General features: G+C 32.5%; 1 protein-coding gene across 2 annotated transcripts in view; it reads left to right on the top strand.

The window, feature by feature from the left end:
- Gpatch2 (G-patch domain containing 2) overlaps positions 1-18,345 on the top strand; it is a 181,784-nt gene that overhangs the window by 90,743 nt on the left and 72,696 nt on the right. For both annotated transcript variants that reach the window (XM_047520771.1, XM_047520770.1), the window contains exon 6: positions 14,003-14,070. In XM_047520771.1, the coding sequence (XP_047376727.1) occupies positions 14,003-14,070 (68 nt within the window). The remainder of the gene's footprint in view (positions 1-14,002; positions 14,071-18,345) is intronic.

Consider the following 18,345-nt stretch of genomic DNA (forward strand, 5'->3'; position numbering starts at 1 on the left):
TGAAACTCCAAAGTCTTCCAAGCTCTGCCCATTACCCAGTTCAAAAACTGCTTGTACATTTGCAGGTGCAGTTTTATCAATAACCCCACTCTTGGTACACATTTTCTCTGGAAACACTCTCACAGACACACCTGAAGTAATGATTCACCAATTCTCTAGGCATTCTTCAATCCAGTCAAGTTGACATTCAAAAGTAAACATCACAATGAACCCACCATTACAGGACTAAATTAGGGACTCTGCTACTTGTTAGGAAGGTGACCTTAAGTTAGTGATTGTAATCTCCTTGAGCATCATTTGTAAGTTTAAGTTAATAATTAGAATTTTTCAGAGTTTTGAACATTATAATTATTTTATATACAACTTCTGAAAGTCCTTGCCATCTAGATGTGTTCAATCAATGCTTGTTAAAACCAATAATAGTGGGTAGTATTTACTAAATCCTTAACTGGGTTAATCACAGAGGACTAAAGAAAGTAATGAAATGGTATGTGTGTATTTGGACTTACTCATAGCTGAGGGTTGTGTTCATGTAGCCATTCTACCAGAATTGGGTTGACATGACATTATGTCATTGTTTCACAGGCTTATTATGACGGAAAATCTCATTGTTTCAGATTCCATGATATGGTTTAATGTCCATGGAGCTCATGGTTAATACCAATGGAAAAATTAAAACAATAACTGTAGATATCCAGATACTTAAGTTATATTGATGCTTACATGTTTGTATTCTTCTGAAGTATCCTGCTGAGTGGCTTCTTCTATAATGGATGTAGAGTGTATGGTATCCCACCTTATACTCAGAGTTTATGCTCATGCTTGATAGCATCCTTTCTGTCAATGAATTATTTTAACAATATACCAGGTAGAAAGATAATTCAGCAATCTTTTTTCTTTCTTCTCCTATTCTTTTTCCTGTTACTTTTGACCAACATGTGTAAAAGTTTTTTAGTTTATTAAAGAGAGTAATAACATCTCTTTTCATTTCCTATATTTTAAAAACTTCAAACTATTCTTTATGCAGACACCTGGCAAATTATATTCACTTATTTATCATTTAATTCTTCAGATACTTCCTAATAAGTTTTATTTTTTGTACTAAATTTTACGAGACTGATATTGGAACGGTTTTAATTATACAGATGGCAATATGACTTTAAAGATAGTATTTCCCCATATTTGAAAAACTGTAGTATTAGATCTCTTTGTGAAATATCTGGGATATATACTGAGTTTTATGACTATCTCAGAAGACTAATCGACTTTCTTGAAAAATTTTGCTTTTGACTAATTTAAAACATGGTTCAGTGTAGTTAGTGTCCTGAATCTTGATGGCAGTACAATATCAAATTAGACATAGCCTCTGCTTTTGAGAAATGTATATTATAGAGGAGACAGATATATATGTAATTCTAACATGAGACAGTCTGTTAAGAGAGATACAAAGAAATAAAGAAATTCAATGTAGAGAAAGCAATTACTTCTATTGTGTGTAGTCAGAGAACTCTTCAAAGTTTTTCGTTCTTATTTTGTATTATACCAAAGAAACCTATTAAAGGTGTATGTATTTGAATCTGGGCATGGAAGGAGGTACATTTGCTTTTTTATTTTTCAGAGTATGCATTTAGCTGGTCTGCAAGTTCAAGTTTCTTTCAGGTCCTTATAATTGGCCAAGAAAAGCAAATCAACTGTAAAACATTCAATTTAGAGACCATTATGATATATAAGATACTTAACTATTTTATTTAAACTCATGACCTTTACACTAATTGGAAAACATCAGAATTATCAGCCTATGTAGTGACTAATAATGTCATTGTGAAAACTATTAAGTTTTGTGGTTCAGACTGGGAACCGTAAGTTTTAATTTATAAAGTGACTATTCTTTAAAATTCAGTGTGTTTTATAAAATAAATATACATCTGAATTTCTGATGTGTTCATGGTAAGGATTTATTCATTTGATTTTTTAATCAAACCTATCCAAGGTCATTTCAGGTAATTGGATGGAGTAGTAATGTGCCAGTGATACACATCAGTGATTGTACCATTTTTCCAATGGACACCCTTTTTGCTCCCACTACCACCAACTCTTTAAAAAAAAAAAAAAACTATATATATATATATATATACACACATATATATGTATATGTCTATATATGGTATAAACTATATATATGGTATAATATTTATCATCTAATTGAGATTGTATCTTTAATTAGACTGTGAAACAATAAAAATAATGATGAGTACATGTTAAATACTGATCTGCTTTATGAATTATCTCATTTGATTCTCATAAAATAGGTACTCTTGTTACCCCCATTTTATAGATGTCGAATTGAGGCTGTCAAAGAGCAGAAACACAGATAAGTCAGGATTCAGATCCTACAGACTATCACAATGCTATGCTACTGTTCTTCAGAACCACTTCATACTAAGAAGGGAAAAAAATGATAAAATCCTTAAACTCTAGTTTATTTTGTTAAATCTGTTAGATGGCATGTCCCATTATGATCACTGAATTGGGTTGTAAGAATTACTGCTGTAATCATGAATTGCTTTATTTTATAAACATCACAAAAGTTATGTCTTTACCACAGTTGATTTGAAGGTGTTCATTGAAAAATATAATATACATTATGTGAAATTTTCATGTAAAACAGCAAAAAAGCTTAAACTTTTAATGCTGTATTTGTGAATTACATTGAAAAGTTTTCATCTGTTCTAAGGTTATAAGGGCAATTTTTATTCATATAATTCTTGTGAGTATATTCTAAAGGGTTGATGTCCATTTGTAATTTTAATGTGACCTTTGTGGGAATTATGCTGGTACCCATTACTGAAGCCCAAGGATTTCAGCCATTTGCTTTGAATCTCCATGTTGCTGTTCTTTGGAACCAAGGTTGTGCTCATCCACTGTCCCCTCACTGGGCATGAAACTCCTGGACCACCTATCTAGCTCCGTGAAGTCTTGAGAACCCACGGGTATTCTGTGAGACTATTTTCTTAGTTGCCTCCTTCCACACATTCAGCATTTTTACTCTTGTACCCTGTTGGGCAAGGTACTACCGCCTCAGCTATGTCTCAGGAAGCAGACATCTTTCAATTTCCCCATCCTTCTGGGACTTTCCACCCCCACTTTATACAAGAGGACCATTCAAAAACTGATTTCTGACTTACTGACCAAACTTTAGTGTTGGTTCTCCGTTCCATGCTCCACATAAGTGAAAAGGGGCAGAATCTTCCAGGCCTTTCCATCATAGGCAGAAGGGGTTTCCTCTTCATGCTGGATGTGGAGGGAAGGGTTTTCTACATCTGCAGGCCCTGCATGTAGATAGGAGTCAGAAAGCACCCAGACATGGGGATTTACTGAAGACAAAAATATACTGATTTGATATAGGCAAGTATTATACTCTTTTTTTTTTTTCATTTTAGTCATTTTGTTAGGGCTATCCTTAATAGAGTCAGACAATATCAACCAGTCAAAATAATCTAGCTTAATTTTTTATAAGATGAACAATATTCCTAGGTTTCTACACCTTCATTACCTATCCAACCTTCTTTTTCCTATGGACTTCTAGTTGGTTTGTTTCCTCATTTGCAATATATAGGCCCTTTTGAACTATAACTTGTACTTACTTGTATGTAACATTTATTTTTTCTCCTTCCCTCACCATATATCCTACCCAGCTCTAACACTAGTTTATCTCTACAAAAGACACATTTGAACTTTAGTAATTTTTCTTTTTCAAACTTCTTTTGCAGTTATAATTAAATAGTTTAGTAGTCATCAAATCTTAAATTTTATTGTTGCATTCTAATTTTATGTAATAGTGGGATTTATGATACCATATTCATACATGCACATAACATAATTTGATCAATTGCATTCCCCAGTATCTTCCCCTCCTCCCCTTGATCTGCTTATTCTATCGATCTCCCTTCTATTATTATTATTCTAATATGATGTCCCTTCTATTATTATTATTATTATTTTAACTAATACATTATAATTATATATGTGAGCAAGATTTATTGTAATGTATTCATACATGGAGATAGATATCAATTCCCAGTATTTCCCCATGCTCTTCCCTCCTCCTTCTTCTCAAGCAGTTTTCTAGTCTGGTTTATTGGTTTCATCTATTTTAAATTTGTACCATATTAGTTAGCTGGATTTTTATTACTCATTTCTATAGAAACTTCCATAGCATTTAACAGAGCACTGGACATATAAATGAATGCTCAGTATCTCTGCCTGTGTTAGTGCAGTCCTGATTCACTGGATGATATGTTATTTTTTAAGTTGAAGGGTAGGTGTATAACTGGATTGATTACTGTTAATTAAGGATTGAGCTTGGTGCATGTAACAAGATACCCAAGCAGCAGTTGCATGAACAAAAGTAGTTTTTTGTTTTTTGCCTGATGTCCTGGAAAGGATGCCAGATGAAAACCTTTGATTCTGTCTTCCACACTTAGTCAGAAATGAATGTCGTTGCCAATCTTCCAGGATCGTGAAAGTACAAAGAAAAGCACAGTACACATTTCCAGCTGAGTAAAGGTCTCTTAAAAAACTTTTCTTCGAAGATCCACCCAGTGACTACACGTTCTTATTAACCTGAACTTACCACTGACTGGTTGATTCTGTTTTTCAGTCAGAGTGATAGATATTTCCTTGTATCAATTTAAAGCTAATTCTGCTAATAAGTATTCCAAAACTGTGAGCATTTAACTATTTATTTTTTTACTTGAAATAGATTTTGTCCAAAAGATATTAAAAGTTGCAAATTATCATTTGGGATTTTTGTCAGCATTCACTGACTATGCAATATAGTAAGATCATACTTATACTGCTATCTATTAACTAATATTTGATTTCTTTTTAATTAACTCATTCAATTACTTGTCTGTATCTTAACGAATAGGTTGCGTGTGTTTGTACTTGTGATCTCTTTCCCCTCCCATCTCAAGTCAGACTTATATACTTTGTTTTTAGTTATAGAAATTTTCAGGGCAATTAACCAGGTCTTGAACTACATCATCCAAGATTGAGTCAAGTGGTTGCCTGCACATTGGCTTCAGTAGAACAGCCTGTAGAGTATAATATTTTAAATGCTCTATTTGCTAAATACAAACAATATTAACTTACCCCTTTAAAAAGGTAGGGATCATGACATTTTCTTTATAAATTACTGTCAATGTATCATTGAGAATTTTAAACATCAAACCATTGTAATTCTTTTCCCTTCATGTGAATTAAGATTCCATGTAATACTGATGTTTGTTTAAGGTAATTAAAAAATTGACAATATTACTAAAACAGTTTGAATAACAGTAGAAATAATATGCAATCCAGAAAGGAGATGTATAGCTGATGAATTTGTGATATATTTATTCTCACATTATATGAAAAGAAAATAATTTTAGCTACTGAAATGTCAATCATGTGATTTATGACTATCAAAATAATTTATAACTACCCAAGTTTTCCTAGCTTTCTTAGATTACTAAATAAGATATTTAATATAAGTGTAGAATTTTTGTCCAGAAACTATCTTATATTTGTAATTTCCTCAAATGTATTTGCTGAATCTCATTATCTTCACTACCATGTTGCCCACTGTCCTCTTCTAATACAAAAACAAAAGCAAAATAAAATATTAAGAAGAAAAAACAATTTCACATCTAGCAAACTCTGAGGTATGTTATATTAGGAATGAAAACAATTCCTTTTGTTTTTTAAGTCCTGGTCTTTATATAATAGACTGCACAAACTGAGCTCCAGGGAGAAAACACTTTCTTGCTTCTATTTTCTGTATACATGACTTTTCTTTTTTAACTTTGGTAAAATTGTGAGGGTTGGGAGAGAACTCTTGAAAACATACATTTTAATTTTTATTCATTGAAATTCCTTAGAATGGTTTAATGTTACTTTTTAAAGTGCCTTGAATGTCTAGACAGATAAAAGGATTTTTATAAACAAATTCCTTGGCAGGGGCTACATTTTGTGCTATATATTTCAGGCTAATAATACGGGCTTACTGGGGGTCAGTGTGTCATATCCCAATGGTGTATAGTAAGAGGGAGGGTTATCTGATATGTCAACTAGATAATGCTGTGAAGAGTTTTGAGCAGGCAAGATAATGGGACTGAATTCTGAAATGAGAGTTGAAATATGTTGGAATAGTGTTAACACTGAGAATCATAACTTAAAATAAATGTAGTCACCTTTTGACATTATTAGGCACAATTGCTAATAATTTCTAATCAGGTACATTTTAACTAGATACATTGGGTAAAAGATGAGGTAAGTCAAATATATAATTGCATGTTTACACAGTTAAGTAAAATTAGAAATGTTCTGATGTACAGGAGACTTACTAATAGCTGCTGGGCATGATTAAAGCTCACGTATTTATGTGCGTATGTGAATGAAAACCGCTAAACAAAAGTAAAAACAGTTTTTCTTCATTATAAATACTGACGACATTTCATAATACTAGCAAGGTTTAGCTTTCTTAATTACTATTTTCAAGTTTTGTATATAAAACACCTTTATCCAAACAGTGCAGTAATACAGAAGTTTTAAAAAGTCTTTCAATTACTTGGTTTTTAGCATAGTGTTTTCATAAACCATTACATAAAATATTAATGACTTTTTTAAAATCACAAATTCAAAGATTTTTAATTCCTTCTTTGTGTTTGCTTCCACAGTAAATTTGCCAAGCATAAACTTATACTTAATTTTGAGAAAGGCTGTGTGTGCGTGTGTGTGTGTGTGTGTGTGTGTGTTGTGTATGTGTGTGTTAAATGAATCCCAACAAAATACTTATTTTTAAAGGTAGTTGTGAATTGCTTTGATATGAGTTGAATAAGAAAATCCATTCTAAATTATTGTGGTGGTATATAAATTTGAATTTTTAGAGGAAGTGTACATTTTCAGTACAATTTAAGCATGTTGCAGAGAGATGAAATTTTGAAGTTTTTAAATGTTGTATTACTTTTTTTGTGCCTTTTAAAAATTACTTTGACATTTATTCTTATAAAAGTCAAATATTTATGTACAAGGAATTTTGCATGAACATACGTTAATATACCCTTATTTTCTTGAAGTCCATAATGTTGCAAGCTTCATAAATGAGAAATTTAGGAAGCCTTTGGTCAGCCAGTAGAGGCCACTCACAGCTTGCTACTAAAACTGGACAGCAAAGTGAAAGTCTTTTTTATCCCTATTGAGCATTATTCTGAGCTGGTTAATTTTTAGTTTCTTACTCAAAAAATTAACTATTGCCATGAAGCAGTGAAAAAAAGTTGTTGCTGTATTTGTTTCTTAATTACATAGTGATTAATCTTTTCTATTAAAGCATCTAGAATCATCCATTAGTAGTAGATACCAGAAATGAAAATTTATGCACTTAATAATTAGAAGTATTAATATTCTAAGAGACCAATAATTCTAAATTCTCAATTATTAATGATGACTATATTTTAAGTGTGTGTGGGGGAAACAGTCTACAATGAAGATTTTAAATACTTACAATTGTTTAGTTTTAGTTTAAAAACATAACAATTGCCAACATATATATATGTATATTTATGTGCATATATAAATTTCAAATCATCCATTTAATATTAGTTCCACTTTGACAATTCTTAGGGAAATACATATGCCTCTTTTTCTTAAAAATGTACTAATGTACTTTAAAATAGGTGAAGTCTGTGTCTTCTTTCATGACTTATGCTGGCAGCTATAGGGTTAGTATATTCCCTATGACACATGTCCTGGTTCCTGCTAGGAAGGCTAATCCTCAATTGAAAGGAAAGCCTGTGCTTCTCTGTGGTTTATTTCCTGTGATTTTTTTTTTTTTTTTTTTTTTTTTGATTCTTTAAAAAACCTTTCTGGTTTTTAGGGTGTAATCTTACAGTTGAATTGATACCTGCTTTTGAAGGAAAAAAAAATACAGTCAACGCTCTCTAATTTTCCTCAAGTTCCTTCAGACATTCTCATTCTGGAGTATTTATTCCCCTCTGGTACAATTTTTAAATGTTGTATTACTTTTGCTCTAGTGATTAGTAGTAAAGCCGTCTGTTTGTTATTCTTCTTAGTCTGTCCATAACATGTGTTGGTGGAGCTGCTAGGTCCCTCTTACCACATATTGATGATAGCCCATTTGCTACCCAGAGGTTACAGGCAAGAACCACAATGTCCTTGAATGTGTGCTGAAGATTTTCGAAGACTACATTCTATATTCAAGGCACCATTCCCTAGGATAAATCCCCAAAGACAGAAGACACTAGATTTTGTGTATTGTCTTCCTGTTAGAGAAAAAGTACTGAGTGGTAAATAGGACAACTTAGGTTCATATCCAGATCTATTCAGGCTGTCTAGTGATAGACATTTGGCCTTACCCAGTGTTAGTTTCATCTATGATTTGAGAATAATATCTTTTGACTCTTGTTTGCAAAAACATCTGAGAAGCAGGCAAGAGCTCTGAAGAATATGTGTGTCATTGTCATTAATGACAGCAATAATATTTCCATTACTCTAATTCTTAATGTACTCTGTGATCATTATCATATTCTTTGTTGGTTTGTTCATGCTTAAGTTCTTCCCCAGAAGGATTAAAAGCTGCATATTAAAAGTACAACACAACAATGTAGAGTTCTTAATCTTGACTACCAGGGGAAAAAAATCATCACATTGATCCACTCTGTTACTATATCATTATAATATATTTGAGATAACATGAAGGCTGTGAATAGTAGATGCCACATAGATCCCATAAAAAGGTTTTCCCTAAAAGACATATTAGCATGAACTCTGCTGTTAAGAGCAAGATTATTTGTGAATGTTGGCATTTTTAAAGATGGGGTTTATGACAGAGAACCCGATATATCTTTTTGTACTATTATTAGGTTTTATAAGATTCCTAACTTTAAGACCTTTTCTTAGTTAAAAAACCAAGTTATATTGTTTTTTTTTTTTATTATATATTGTATAACTATAGTGATTTAGTACAATCATTTTTGAAATCCAGATTGTCCTCAGAAATGGATCATCTTCCTTCCTCAATATTCCTTCCAGAAGAACATTGACACTAAAACTCCTGTTTGATTAAGAACTTACAGTGTTGTCCTTCTAATATGTGGCATACATCATGCATTCTATATGCACTTTTCTGGTTTTTTTTCCTTCTTTTGTCAGTGAAGATGGTTTTCTTGGTCCACTCTGTAAAATATGAATTATTTACTGATATTATTCTTATTAAGAAGCAAAACAACAGAAAAATTTAGCATTAAAAGGATTCTGTAGCTCAAGACTTTTATCAAGACATTCAAAATGATTAGTTCTGTGTAATAATGTGAAATCACCCACCTGAATCAGAACCATATACTGTTTATTGTATAGTAACTTTAAGCATAATATTCTGTATACAGTAGGTTTTAGTAAGTATTTTTTGAATTGTATCAAATAAGCCATCATATTGAGTTTACAATAAGGAACAATCAGAGGCTGTATAAGGTACTAGAACATATTACAAAAGGTAAGGAACAGGAGAGATTTTAATTCATTTCTCATTGGGCTTCATTTTACTTTTGATGGATGTGAATGGAATGGCTCTGGAATGAGAAAGTTGACTTGTAAAAATGCAATAATTTAAAAAGTTAAATTTGTCAAGATGGTAAGATGGATTGAAACAAGGGATTTTTGCATATTAATGAGGTGCTTTTTTTTCCTACTTATTCCTCTTAAATCAAATAACTACTTGGTTTCTCTTTAATCTTATAAATGATTTTCAATTTATGCTATGTGACCATTCTGTAATATTAGGGGACTTGGTGACACAGTGAAATGTTTTATTAATTCCCTCAACTATAGGATTTCAGTACAACAATATAAATATACAGGTGCCCTCACTTGAAATACTCTTGGAGAATGTTCCTTTATTCTTCTGTAGGAAGTAAAAGATAAACATTGAACATATTCATTTAAATAACTATTAAAATTAATTACTGAAAAACATTTAGAATAGTATTTTCCTGGCTTTTTAAAAAGGAAGATAAACTTGTCAACTAGCAACTAAAATCTGTTTTCTTCCATTTATTTACCCTCCCCTTTCCCATCCCCAGGGTTTAAGGTCATATTTTTAAACTTATTTTAGTTGAGTTGTTTTCCTTAATATCTGTCACATATATTTGACTGACACATTTGTTGAATGTTCTAGAGGCCTTTATGCAAAGCCAGCTAACTTTAAAGGCTTGTTTCTTTCTTCAAAGGAGTAAAATTAATAATTGTCCTAAGAGTAGCAGGAAACTTCTGGGTCTTGCCGAACTGGCAGGGAGGCTCAGACCATGTCTCCCTACAGCCTGGAGGCTGTACAGATTTGATTGACCAGTATGCAAAATTGAAAAGCCTTCTTTTGAATGGCAGCCTGCCACCATAAGTGTTTGTCAGTGTGGGCACTGAAGCAGAATAACATTTGGAAGGCAAATAAAATACAGTTGAAAATCAGAACAAAGTTAAAAGAAATGACTATACTGGAGGGAGTGAAGAAAGGATGACAATTCCTTTACTTTTGTGAGGACATAAAACTTCATTAATTTATGAAAGGAATCTTAATCATTGAGACTATAAGTACCCATAATTGAACAACCTCTGTGTTACTCTTAGAAGACTGTTCTTTCTCAACTAACATGGGAAGTGATTTGTTCAGCTATTTAATTGTGGAAGTTACAGTGTTTTAAAATGACAAAATGAAAATGAGACATAAAACCAACTGTGTCCCTTGTCTTTTGAGGGAAATCATAAAATTGGTGTTTTATCAGTGATAAAATGGAAAAAATGTTTTAATGTGTCTAATGAATTAAAAGAACACGTTTTCCCATTGATGTCATTTAACTGGATTTCTGATATATTGGCACTTATTGACCTTATAAATTGATAGTGGTATTTATAGAACTGTTGCTAACTTTTCATATCTCACCACCACATTCCTGTTTTCTGAGGTTGATGACTTGATTGTAAACAATAAGAGAGAAAACTGAGATTCGTGATCTGTTAGCATTATAATATGTTATGTTACCTAGAAACCATTTATTTATTTCTGGTTTTGAGAGGTTTTTTGGCATAATAAACATGGATAATGAAAAAATTATTGCTTCTTTATTTAGGATTGTATTCATTATTGTTGCAGGAATATTTAGAAGATAAATCATAAGAATTCAGGGTGTGTAATATGACATCTAAGATTACCATCACTGAATCTTGCTTAACAACATGAATAATTGTCTCCAGAATTTTAACAATAACAAGAATTGGATTATGGAGATCCAGTTTCTCATAAAGAACAGAATAGCTGTTCCCTATCTAACTTTATGGAATAATTTTATACTTAAAAACTTGACTATGAATATTTTATTAAAGTGTTATGATCTTCTTAAATTTGTGATTTCTTTCTATGACATTTCTGTAATTACTAGAAAGCATATATTTTAGAGAATAAAACAATCACCATACTTGTTTGGTAGAAATTAATAATTTAATGTTGAAAACTGTGTGGTTATTTTTATAAAGGTAATTATCTATCCTGAATTCATGATGAAACAATCATAAATTTTATAATTAATTCTTTATGCTTCTTGAAGCTTAATAATTCTTTGTAATATTCTACTAATACTCATGCTTAACACATGTTTTAAAGTTTAAAATCTACTCAAACTTCAATATTACACTACTTTCCACAAGCTGAATTTCATATTAAAGATAGAATTCTCAGATTTCAGGCAGTGGTATCTAGTGGTTAAAGTAGCAGAAAGTTCCTATCATAATAACATTTTACCCCTGCTGCAGACCATTGGCAATGACCTTGCAAGAATCCTCATGCCTACATATCAATGTTGCTTTCTTTCTTTTAAAAAATTCCAAACTATGTCTATTTTTACATTTGTTTAAAAGTAAACATAAGTTGACTTGAAATAGCAATGAAGGATACTAACTTTTATTTTTTAAAGGCCATTACTGGTGAATATGTAAAGTCATTTAAATATCTACATTTGATATTGTAAATCTTTTGTGAGTTATTTGCTGAAATTTAATTGAGCTTATAGTTTTTATACATATGTACAATTTCTGAGAAATACATAGTATGATTATTTCTGACTAGATTGAAAGCTTACATTTGTATTATAGTATAAATTAGTTATAAATTCTGTTTTATTGTATTCAGGTGCATTGTTTTCATCAGGCAATTTATCACATGGGTTATGTGAAATTTCTTCATTTAATAAATTTCAGATTATGTATTTCAAGCCAGAGCAAGACTTTAAACATTTTTCCATAAGTATAGCTTCAGGTAAACAAGCAATTTTAGTCCTGAAAATAGCTTCTGCTTCTGTCAACATGTTGTTTATTTTTTCTCTGAGATAAAAAGTTCAGTTTTCTGATATTTGTACCAAGATAAAGTCAGTAAACAAGATTAATATAGTGTGGAAAAGGTTGTCAGCAGCCCTGGCAAAGGAAATAAGTTGCCTGTACATAGAACATACTGTAAACTGAATAAAAGTGTCAGGTCCACCATGAGATAATGTGATCATGAACCTCTAACAAAGCATGACATAGGCACAGTCGGCTTTTCTCATAGCCACAGTGTAGAAAATGGATTACTGTATTCCAGGGATACCCAGTGGAATAGCATGAAAACCGCATTCTGAGATGAATGCAGTCTGTGTCCTGGAGTTGAGCCACATGTTTACCTGTAGTGCTCCAACTATAAGCTTATTCGTGGCATCCTCTGTGCACATTTACAATATTTGCATTTCTCAGAATTCCAGAGTATATGCTGGCATCCTTGTTACCCCAGCGATACAAGAAAAAAATACATTTTTTTAAAATGTTAGTTTCTTTTAGAGGCACTCTACCATTGTGCCTTTTTGAAAATTCTGTTCTATTTAAATGACACTGCTATAATTAGAGTTATCTTTGTTTATTATATTAGAGCATAATTTAAAATCTTTTGCTGCAAGTTTGTGACTTGTCACATTCATTCATGCATTGTTCTGTTTTTTGTTCCATTTGAGAACCTCTGTAAGATGGGAAAGTTGTGAAATTCTTTTAAAAAATGGGAGTACCTTACATCATCAATAAAAGATTTCTAATTTTATTTAGATATGAAGGAATACAATAATATTCTTCTAAGTAAAAGTACATTTTGTTCTATGTAAATATATGATTTCTAACAGAAAATTATAAAAAGGACAACTCATTACTTTCTTGATCTAAGTTTTTGTGTGTATTCAAATGTGTACATTATATATACACCTACAAAAACATTGGTCCTTGGAAATACTATTTGCTCAACACTGATCTAATAAATCTCCTTATTGATGTGTAATCAAAAATATGTCCAGTTGGACAATATTTGGAAATAGTCACTAGTCTGTCTGTCTCTCTCTTTTTCTTTCCCCACCTCTCTCCCTCTCCCCCACCCCTCTCTCTCTCTCTCTCTCTCTCTCTCTCTCTCTCTCTCTCTCTCTCTCTCTCTCTCTCTTTATACTACAGATTCAACCCAGGGGCACTTTACTATTGAACTACATTCCCAGCCCCTTTGTTCTTTATTTTGAGACAAGGTCTTATTAAGTTGCTTAGAGCCTTGCTGAGGCTGGCTTTGAACTTGAGATCTTCCTGTCTCAGCTTTCTGAGACACTTGGATTATAAGAGTGTACCACCACACTCAACAGTGGTCTGTTTCTTTAAAAAGATGTTTATATTGTTGTAAAGACAGAGGAATTACATCAAATAAAAAAAAAAAACTTACCAAGAATTAAATTATACTTTGCCTATACCATTTTGTCTTAATCTAAGAAATTAATGTCATATTCTCTATTTCAGAGTGATACTCTCAAATGGATATGTCCCTATTATTCACCTCTTTTTACAAACCCAACCTGAGACTAATTTACATTTGTTTGTTTTGTTTTGTTTTAAAATCTCCCTTCAGGTGCCCACACCTAGTCCGGTCAGTAACAAGAGGATGGTTCACTTTTCCCCAGATTCTCATCACCATGAGTGAGTACTCACTGTATTTACAAAACCTAGTTGAACTATTCTACCTATTTATTTTGGGAAATTGGCAGCTATTGCTAGTAAACGTGGCTTAATTCATATCTATCTTTAAAAAGAGAAAATAATCATATACCAATGACAATAGTGGAAGCACAATTTAAATGAAATCCATGACAAATTTAAATAAAGATTTTAAATACCTTATTTTATTTGTGATAGTTTGAAAGTCATCCATTATTGAAATGCATGCACGATCTGAAACATTTGAATTTTCGTGACACTGAGTAGTGTCAAGCTCTCTTAGTCCTCTACCCTTACCCACTCTGTACTCCAACCCTTTTGAACTACTGAGACAAAGAATAAGTGACTAGTTTTTCTATTACTTCTTTGCTCTTTGCTCCCACCTACTATTTGGTAATAATGGGCCAGAGCTCTAAAGATACCAGAATATATTTTGATTTAGCAACAAAAGGAAAACATAGCTGAGACTGAGACTCAGTGGTAAAGCATTTGCCATGTGTGAGTTCCTGGTTTTCACACCCAGCATTGCAAAAAATAAGTTAAAAATATTTTTTAAGGCAACACAAAAGAAAAGACTCTTAAGTCAATTTATATGAACAAGGTTTCTGAGCACTCAGATCTATAAAAATAAAAGAGGAATAGAATTGATGTTAAATATAATTTTAATCAGTAGATATATGAACTAATTTTGAGAGAACTCATGATAACATTATAATTTTTTTAGTTTTAATATTGCAAAATATAATTATGCCTTTTTAATTAATTGAATATTGTTGATGACTGTTTCAGACCTTAAATATCTGTTATCAAGTACCCATAATTGTTATTGTCATTGGTCAACTGATCCATCCATCTTTTGAAATAATTTTTTTAACTGAATAGGTTTCTACTCAAGAGAAATTTAAAATTATGTTGTGTTTTTGTACACACACAATTTTGTTGCAGAAGGATTTGATAGGGTAACTAATGAAAGGGTTTAGAGCATAAAAATGTATTAGGATAACTGGACACACTGATGCACACCTGTAATCCCAGAAATTTGAATAACTGAGGCAAGAGACTCACAAGTTCAAAGCCAACCTCAGCAACTTAGAGAGGCCCTAAGCAACCCAATGAGACCCTATCTCAAAATAAAAAATGAAAAGGACATGGCTCAGTGGTAAAGTGTCCCTGGGTTAAATCCCCTGTACCCATCTCCAAAACACATACACATATGTATATATTAGGACAGAATTCTTTGAGGAAGTAAATTGGAAACATAAATGTAAGGAGAAAAATTAACCAAGTAAAATTTTCAGCTCTTAAAAAACGTGTGCTCATGTTTTCATTTTCATTTTCAAGTAGATAATGCTGGATATCAAATAACAGTGATCTTAGATTCCAATGTATAAATTTAAGAGTAGAATCATGATTTGATTTTAAAATCAATATATAATTGATAGAAGATTAAATTCTTTGCAAACGTTTAAATTTGTATTGCAAAATTTTAGATGTCTTCATAAAATTTTGTGAGGAAGATATTTTCGTAACAGTTTCAGGCACTTTGTATTCACAAATGATAAAGACAACTGCTATATAGAATGCTTTCAGGAAAGAGTCACAGAATATCCTACAAATAATGGTTTAAATACAATGATCAAGTTTACTGATCTATCCAGAAAGTTGAAAGTAGGCAATTCCAGGGCATGGGGGGAGGTATTGAGTATCTACCATTCCTTTACGGAATCTTTGGTATTTTCTCCAATTTGGGCCAGCAATTCTCTATGCCTCTTATATTCTTCCTTTGGGCTTCTGTTTGAACTCAATTATAGTATTTATCACACTATTCTCTGGAATATAATTATAATAAACATGTTTTATTCCAGTGAATTTGGCAAGGAGACTGTGTTGTTCTCCTTTGAGTCTCACAGCACACTGTCTTACATGTCAAATCATAGGCTCTCAGGTCAGAATGATAAAATTCTTTCTACTCACCAGTGCTGGAAAGTGTTCATGAAATAACCAACTAAACAGTTGTTGAATGCAATTATAAGTGGCAGGAGAAGCAAGTACTAAAGCTAGAGTGGATCATAGAGGGTGTCTAATCCACTGCCTGAGAACTTGAGGCTGAGAAAGGTTAAATAACTTGCTTCAGTTGACACACTAACTCAGAAGTTACAGGATAGACTCCATAACAATTAAGTACTAAAAATGATCATCTCTAAATGATAGAATTACAAGTTTGTTTTGTATTTTATTGTGGTATGGGGCACAGGAGTGCTTTTTGTTGTTTTTCAGACTTTATTTCAGTAGACAATTTAGTAAAGCCACAGTGAATATTCTGAAAGAATGATACCTTAATATTGTTATATTATGTAATTTTTCCAAGTAGTTGTAATTTTGTTAATTCATTCTAAACCCCCATAAGCACTGCAAAGTAAGTGGGGATGGGTATGAACCCTGTTTCAAATATGAGAAAACCAAAATTCATAGTGACTCTGCCACTCGTACTAGGTTATATGACTACTAAATAATAGATGAAGAACAAAAACTATGTTCTTCTGTTACAACTCAGTTAAATTAAGGACCATAAGCTCCATGACCTCATGTCATATCTTGTTATGTCCCTTTACTCCACAGGTTCATTTTTAATTTCTTTTTATCATTTTACATCATTTCTATGTGATAATAAGTAATTATCAAAAGAGAACAGACATATTCCACCTAGGATGGTAATCCAGCTCACATATGGTCTCATATCTAGTGTTCTATGAACTAGTTTTCATCAAGACACTCCTTCCTGATGCCTGTACAACAGTATAGGGGATGGAACAGTTAAGTGTGGTTTTATTTAATCTTTACTAAAGTTTACCTTTGGGCATGTAACAAAGGACCTGTAAATATGGAAAGAAATAGTCCTTAAACTCCCACATATTTTCAGACTCCTAATTTATTAGTAAAGCGACAACTTCTATTTTTATTCTGTTAATGGTCCTCTAGGTCAATATTTGTCTTGCTTTGTAAAATTCTCTCTAAAACCAGTCTGATATAGGCATCCATAAAATAATTTCACTTGTTGGGATTTCATTCTTAAAATATATTTTAATAAATCAGCAAAATAACCTATAGTCTCAAAAACATTTCAAAGTTTTTAGTTCTCAGTTCATGTGGTTAGATGGCCAGTCTCACAGTTACAACAGAGTGGTGTGAGGCAGCCTAGAAATGGCCAATCAAAACACACAGCTTCCTAAGCTGGGTAAAGGAAATGGATGTTTTAGAGTTAGTAGAATAATACCCAACTTAGTATTTGATATAAAAAAAAAACTCACCAAAAGTTTTCAGCTTGGTATATGAGAAGAAGGAAAATGTCAGTAAAAGTTTGGGGTAGTTTCTATAAAGTACAATTTTATAATTCCCATTATATTGTTGGTGCTGATGTTAAATTTTGACCCCACCATCCCTCTTCAGTGGCAATTAGTATAATAGATGTCATAGTAGACACTCCACTGGACATTTATTTTTAAGGCTGTAAGTTGGTAGCTATTGCCTCAACCACTGTGACCAAACTCGCCGTTCTGGCAAAGGCCAAAGGGGGATTAGAAAATAAAGACTCACAAACACAGATTTTTGGAGATAAAGCTGGGATCAGGTGGAGTGCTGCTCTCTTATGGAGATGCAGATCTGAATAGTTATGCCAGCAATCTTTAGATATATCTCATTTTCAGGTTAAAGACTATGTAAGCATTATTCTTTGTATTCAGGGAAGTTACAGAAACTAGGACATCTACGTAGCTTTTCTGCAATTGCAACCCACAGTTGCAAAGTACAATGTTAGGAGTAACTCTCAAGAAAGTTCATTGTTAAAAGTTACTGTAAAGCTGGCAGGCTCAGGAGAAGCTGAGCTGGTGAAACATTGAGGTTGTCTAGCCTAAGAATTCATCTATTCCCAGGTGCTATGTGCCTGAGATCAAGGTCCTAGCTGAGAGGACTCTTGCACAGAGCATCCTTATGCAGGGCCATTACCTCAGCAGGTAAGTATCCTGTGCCCTTGCACAGGAACATTCCCATGCACCAGGCATGCCACAGCCATGAGGTCATCAAAGACCCCCAATCTCAGTCACTGCTCTCCTATTCTCTGTCTCCACTCTCCACAAGAAGCTATCATTATTACTGTTCCTTGCTCACCCTTTTTCTCACATTAGAAAGTAATTGAACACTACAAGTTCACAGGGTAGAGATCCTGCTGCTCTTCACAACTCAGCCAAGTTTCAGCAAACC

Source organism: Sciurus carolinensis, chromosome 12 (assembly GCF_902686445.1).
Source record: "Sciurus carolinensis chromosome 12, mSciCar1.2, whole genome shotgun sequence".
NCBI lineage: Eukaryota > Metazoa > Chordata > Mammalia > Rodentia > Sciuridae > Sciurus > Sciurus carolinensis.